The sequence below is a fragment of the Triplophysa rosa genome, linkage group LG2 (assembly GCF_024868665.1).
Source record: "Triplophysa rosa linkage group LG2, Trosa_1v2, whole genome shotgun sequence".
NCBI lineage: Eukaryota > Metazoa > Chordata > Actinopteri > Cypriniformes > Nemacheilidae > Triplophysa > Triplophysa rosa.
This window is the reverse complement of record NC_079891.1, coordinates 13,547,606-13,554,078: the sequence shown is the minus strand read 5'-3', so window position 1 is coordinate 13,554,078 and position 6,473 is coordinate 13,547,606. Positions and strand designations below refer to the sequence as shown.

The following is a 6,473-nucleotide window of genomic DNA, read 5'->3' as shown; positions in this document are numbered from 1 at the left end:
GGTCTTGTTTTTTTTAGTTGTTTGGTTTGGTGAATGTTGTTTACCATATGATCTGTGTTATGAGCATTTGTTTTGCATATGAATAAAGTAGATCATCTGCTTCCTGAGATGTTACAATTATTTTATGTTCAACAATGTAATAATGTGTTGAAACAAGCCTAGCAGGGAATGTATAACCAATGTTCAGCTAATAGGTATTCAGAATTTAAATTAATATTTATATTCATACTTATTAGTGTTACCCTACTACATGGAACATTTCCATCAGCTTTCTTGTGTGGTGAACGGTTGCGAGTGTTAACAGTTTCCACTCATGAACAGTGTTTCAAAGTTTATGCTCAATAAAGTTCAATAAAGGTGTCCATGTGGCGTTAATCCGGTCACTAGTTTCTGACACACAGTTCACTTACTTTAACAAACATGGAAGGAATGACTCTTTGATCTTCATCCCACATGGAAAGATTTAGGCGAGAAAGATTATTTCTTTCTTGTCAGTGACTGTCAGAGGCATATAAAGATCTTTTTTTCCTGATACCTGACCAAGCGTGATCCAGAAAAAATCAGGCAAATGGATAATATTTAATGCAACTGAGTTGCAAAACTTGTCGGAAAGTTCATGGTGATTCCATTGGTTTTTCACTAAATATCAGCATATTTCAATGTAATTAGTGCCGCGCCTCTGTTTTTGTAAGTAAGAAAAACGCAACCTGATATTCACTCACTGTCCCTCCACAATTGTTGAGAAAAAAGTTGTGAATTATAATAATAAGATAATAAAATTGCGAAAACAATTAATGATGGTAAAAAGCAATCAGCTTGATTATTTTACATTTACACTTTTGAGACTCAGGTCTCTATAAATTTGCATGGGATTCAGATGCGCGCATGAATTCCCATTAATTGCGCATGGATCCAGCATGCATTTAAATCAGTTTAAAGCATCCCAACTTCCGACTTAATCAGTGTTTGGATTTCTCGTTTTTGTGCACTTTATTCACATTAACTACATTTAAAAGTAGCCTACATTAGAAATGTCTGCTATTTTGATTGAAAATGCCTGGACAAGTTGGGACACCTGTGACGTGTGTCGCATTCACTTTCCCCGCACCTCCCTTCTGCATGGTGTCCACTCACTTTTTAGGGTGAGCTGGGAGCCCCTCCTCTAAATTCTGACGTTATTTAGGGTGTAAAATGGATTCGAATCTGCTATTAGCCTTCGCATTTTGTGTCGGGATCCTCACCGGACTAGAACAAGAAATATACGGTCCAGGACAATTGCCTAAGTGGAGGAGGCACCACGCACATTTTTACAGACACAAGGACACATTACAGTAAAGGTTTTGATGTGGACTCACTGTGAGTTGGGATTAAATAACTTTTATTTTCGTTTGGAATTATAACTCGAAGAAAAGGTACGGCATTTTATTTGTGTGTCACTTTTGTCATATTATCTGCAAATACATAAGATACAACTTGAAGGTGTTGATCACGGTTAGATTTCCATACAGTTACTTTGGTGATGACTTAATGAAATGCGATTGCATTTAAATGATGACGTTGTGAATGTTATAAAAGAACTAAGCGTTTGTAGCATTTGCATTAGCTAATGCATTTGATTTTTAAGTGACTTTTAAGTGACAGTAAAAATAGAAAAAACCTGCAGTATTTGTACCAATCCGATAAAATTTTTGACATCACGAAGAGAATAGACGTTACTTCACTTCATCCTGATGCTGACTCTATACATCATTGGGCGTGACTGGTAACAGGCTACAGCTCAACTGAGCCAAATAGGGCGATACTGGTTTGAACCATTCTCACATTCACGAATACAAATTCGATACATTGACCATTAGACATCAGCCAAGAACTGGACGGTCGAATCATAATAATTTAGCCAAATTCAGCAGGAGGACAGTTAAAAGAGCACATTTGATTTGAAGGCAGTTGTGCTTTAACAAGGTTGCAATGCATGCACATTACCCAGGTAGGTAAGTGTAGTAAACGACTTGTCGCGCACATATTCACTTTTTGCTTTTCTGTAACAACAATAGACCTACAAACTGTGTTATTTTACGCCGTCTTTCACCTTCATATGGTATGTGGGTAGTTTTCAGTGGTGCGCGGTGGCAAAAGTTTGTGTCTCACCCCCCGCAGGGGATTATAGCAACTGAATACTCAAATCCGCCACCCTCTGAGAGGAAACACTCGACACATGACCACCACATCGTCTGTAAAATGAGTGAGGTCGCTTGAGACTTAACAGATAACAAATGTGTCGGTCATTCTGAGCGGTTTAAAACAAGATTTTAGTGAAAAACATCTGATTTATTCAATAACTGATTTTATGATTTTTCTTTTCACCATCTAGACGAAACCATCTAGAAGATGTTGCTTAATATTAAACATATATTATGGATAATCTGTATATACCAAACAACAACTGGACCTGGTAAGTTTACCATGCATTTTAAACATCGTTTAATCTAGTCATTTTACCATGCACATTTGTGAATTTATGGATGTAAGGGTGTAAATTTAGTTCATGCATGTGAGATTTTTGTAAAAAAAGGAGACAGATAAAGTAAAACCTACAGACACGTGAATGCTTGTCTTTGTGTCAGTTTGTGTCCATGTTGTCTTCTTTAGGGAACAATTCAATCTCAATTAATGAAATTCAGGATCAAATAATGTCAAGAATAGTGCACTTAACGTATGCAACACTTTAAACTCTTAATTGCAAATTAAATGTAAATTTCATGAATTGGTCAGACTGTGGTGAATTTGAATTTAACCTTGCATTCCCACAAACTATTGTTTCACAGCTGCCTTTAATGGTTTACTTCCAGGCACTCATACCTTTTAATTAGGGTTGTCTTGTAGTCTGGTGCAAACAGATGGCTTGACTTCATCACTCTGAGAGGCCATGTGAACACACATGGTGGTGTGCTTGCCCTCAGGGGTGATCCAAAGCATTTCTCAAATTATTAGTTATTCTAAACCAAAATTGTTTCTCGTGTAGTCATATACAGTATACCAATGGGCATCATAAAAAACCTACAGAAGGTAGATTATTAGTATCTCAATTATAATGAATGCATATCATATTCTATTTTTCAGTCTCTGGCACTTTAATGGTGATGCGTCCTGTCAGCGGACTGTTATCTGGGAAAGTGACTCTTCCATGTCACTTTTCCAACATCCCCACTGTTGCACCTAGCAACACCACCACCCTAGGAAAAGATTACCTGCGCATAAAGTGGACCAAAATTGAGGGGGACGTAGAGTCGACTGTTCTTGTCACCCAAAACGGCGCCATTAAGATTGGTTCAGCTTACAAGACTCGCGTGTCTGTGCCTAGTCACCCAGAAGACATTGGGGATGCTTCTCTGACAATGGTAAAACTTCGGGCCAGTGATGCTGGAACTTACCGCTGCGAAGTGATGTTTGGAATTGAGGACACACAAGATACAGTCAGTTTGGATGTTGATGGTAAGATTTTGGCTTTACACTTTACACTTTACACTTTTGTTTATTGTTGTCAAATTGTCTGAAATAAATCTGCTGCTGCAAAAATTGACCACTCTCAACCAAAGATGATCAGATGATCACACAGATTATCTAAAGTTTTCTAAGGTAGTTTCCGACCCTTCCAAATCAGTGTGCATAAAAGTAAAATGTACTCCAATAAACTTTGTTCTCCTAATGTCTTTCCTCTTCCTTGATATGTTGTGATGCTGGGGCTCATCTTGTTTGAGATCATGATTTATGTATGGGTCATGTGAAAGGATGGGATGGGTCAACCCAGAACTGCTTTGGCTCTTGAATCGCAGCACCACCCTGCATTCAGCAAAGACACACTGCCATTTTAATTAGATTCATCCCTCATTTAATTTGAATTAGTTTCAAAGCAATAATTACAGGGGCGGATGGAATGTCCCCTCAGTCATATGAATGTCCCAACACTGTTGGTTAACTAATTTGTTTATAAGCAATTTGAACCAAATTTCATTGTACAGCTGTGCAATGACAATAAAGTATTCTATTCTATTCTATTCTATTCTACAGTAATATGTAACCTGTTGAGGATACATTAATTTTTCTTGTTTTAATTTATTATTATTTTTTTGAACAGGCGTGGTGTTTCACTACAGGTCCCAGACTAGCAGATACAGTCTGAACTATGCAGAAGCTGTCCAGACCTGCAAGGATGTCGGGGCCACCATTGCTACAGGAGAACAGCTGAAGGCAGCTTACGAGGATGGTTTTGACCAGTGTGATGCTGGCTGGTTAGCAGATCAAACAGTGAGGTTAGAAGCAACACACACACACAGAACGCACACACAAGTAGTTGTACTTCTGTTTTACCTACTGACAAACTTTATGCAAAATCCCTGGCTTAACTCAACACTACCAAACAATACGTCAACATGTAGACATTAAAAGGAAATTGCAAAAGCTAAAAAACTGATTGTTTGTTTACTTATGCCACAAGAAAAATTTCCCTTTGTGAATTGTAGTGTTGATTGTGTCTATTTATTTGAAGATATCCAATCACCACACCAAGGCCTGGCTGCTTTGGGAATCTGCTTAAAAAACCTGGTGTCAGGTCATACGGCCCACGCAAGCCCACTGACACTTTTGATGTATACTGCTATGTGGACAAGCTTGAGGGTATGTTTTATCATTCAAGTTATTTCTTACAACTTAACTCTTATAAATAAAAAAACAACAACACAAATTCTGCCCTAATGTGAGAGTAGTTTATAAACAGTATTTGACACACGTAATGTGGCCAAACCACAGTTATGACCAAAAAATGAATATGGCCATAAACATCTGCAGTATCAAACATTGAAAAGGAAGATTTCAATATTTTTGCTTCCACGGATGCTTAAGATCTTTTACTTTTAAGTTTTAAAACCTTTCTAAAATGCTTTCTTGACTCATGCATTTTTCTTTATAAGATTTTCTGATAAAATAACGTACATTACAAGTAACTTTCAATCATCATGAAAAAATGTTTTGGAAGAAATACAGAAATACAACACTGCCGGCTCAGATATTTGTAATTTCAGGGGAGTTTCTCAAAGGTGTTTTGTTATGGAAAAGGCATAAAAACAGCCAACAGCAAGAGTAGCTAGCAGATGGATTTGTGAAATTAACGCCCATGTATGTTGTGGTATTTAACATGCCTCATTCCCTCATGAAAGAACATTTGGGGATGTCTTTATTGGCTGTAAATTACATGAAAACCTCTGTTCCAGTTTTTGACAGTAACACCCAGGGCTAAGGAAAAACAACTCATTCTTAATTTTAAATACATTTAATGTTGGTTAAAAAGCTTTGTATTTTTGTACTTTTTATGCTTGATGGTCTGGGTCTACAGCTTCTAATCAGACTCCTTATAACAGTTGGCAAGCCCTTATTGCCTTTAAATCATTATGACAAATGTACAATTTCGCAGAAATATTATGATATATATATATATTTTTTTTTTGCTTCAGGAAATGTTTTCTTTGCCCCCACAATGCATAAGATGACCTTTGAAGAGGCCAAGGCTGAGTGTGAAAGCCAGAATGCAGTGCTGGCTTCTCCTGGCCAACTTCATGCTGCTTGGAGACAAGGTCTGGACAGATGTGATTATGGGTGGATCTCTGATGGCAGTGCCCGTCACCCTGTCGCTGTACCCAGACAACAGTGTGGGGGTGGTCTGCTGGGAATCCGTACCATGTACCGCTTCCGTAACCAAACAGGCTTCCCGGATCCCAATATGAAATTAGGAGCTTACTGTTTTAAAGGTAAATATCCTGGGGTCATCATGTATTTATGAAATTTAAATGAAAGAAATAAGGGTCATCCACCAGATTCTCTGCACTTTCAAAACACGTACAAATTCATATACATTAACTCAAGTGTACCTGAAGTACTGTGAGTGGTGTTTAAGGGCAGCAAACCAAAGCATACAATTAGAATGCACCATTATTTGTTAACTGTGGTTGTTTTAGGTTGAAATGCAAAGTATGGAAAATTTTACATGAGAGTAACTCATTCCCCAGTGATTCACTGACCTCACTCTGCCGCATTCTGGGTTGCCTCCCGTTTCTGAGGAAACCAAACGGAGCTTGGTTAACAAGAGGGTTTTAACATTCTGAAGTCTGTTATGCCACTGGAGTGTTTAATCCAACTGCTAAAATGACAGATTCTTGTCAGACTTTGCCTTTGCTGTTGACAGGTACTTGCACTTCGAAAGTCTCATGTAATGTTCCAATATTCCCAATATCTTAGATGACTTCATTAAAACAATATTATGCACCAGGTGGACATCTATCTATCTATATACAGTACATGCACACTGTATATGCATATACAGTATTGGGTAAATACCATAGTGTTAGATGAATAGCAAAGTTTTACTGCAAGTTCGATACATAAGAACATTATAGGAACAAACCTAAAAAGTGCTTAGGTAT

The 6,473-nt window shown here is 37.7% G+C and overlaps 1 protein-coding gene across 1 annotated transcript in view; it reads left to right on the top strand.

The window, feature by feature from the left end:
* The first annotated feature begins 1,241 nt into the window (after positions 1–1,241).
* The window catches only part of vcana (versican a), a 29,628-nt gene continuing 24,396 nt past the window's right edge, over positions 1,242–6,473 (top strand). The window contains exons 1-6 of the mRNA XM_057328955.1: positions 1,242–1,412; positions 2,372–2,452; positions 3,121–3,492; positions 4,136–4,310; positions 4,547–4,674; positions 5,508–5,801. Of these exons, the coding sequence (XP_057184938.1) occupies positions 2,389–2,452; positions 3,121–3,492; positions 4,136–4,310; positions 4,547–4,674; positions 5,508–5,801 (1,033 nt within the window). The 5' untranslated portion in view covers positions 1,242–1,412; positions 2,372–2,388. The remainder of the gene's footprint in view (positions 1,413–2,371; positions 2,453–3,120; positions 3,493–4,135; positions 4,311–4,546; positions 4,675–5,507; positions 5,802–6,473) is intronic.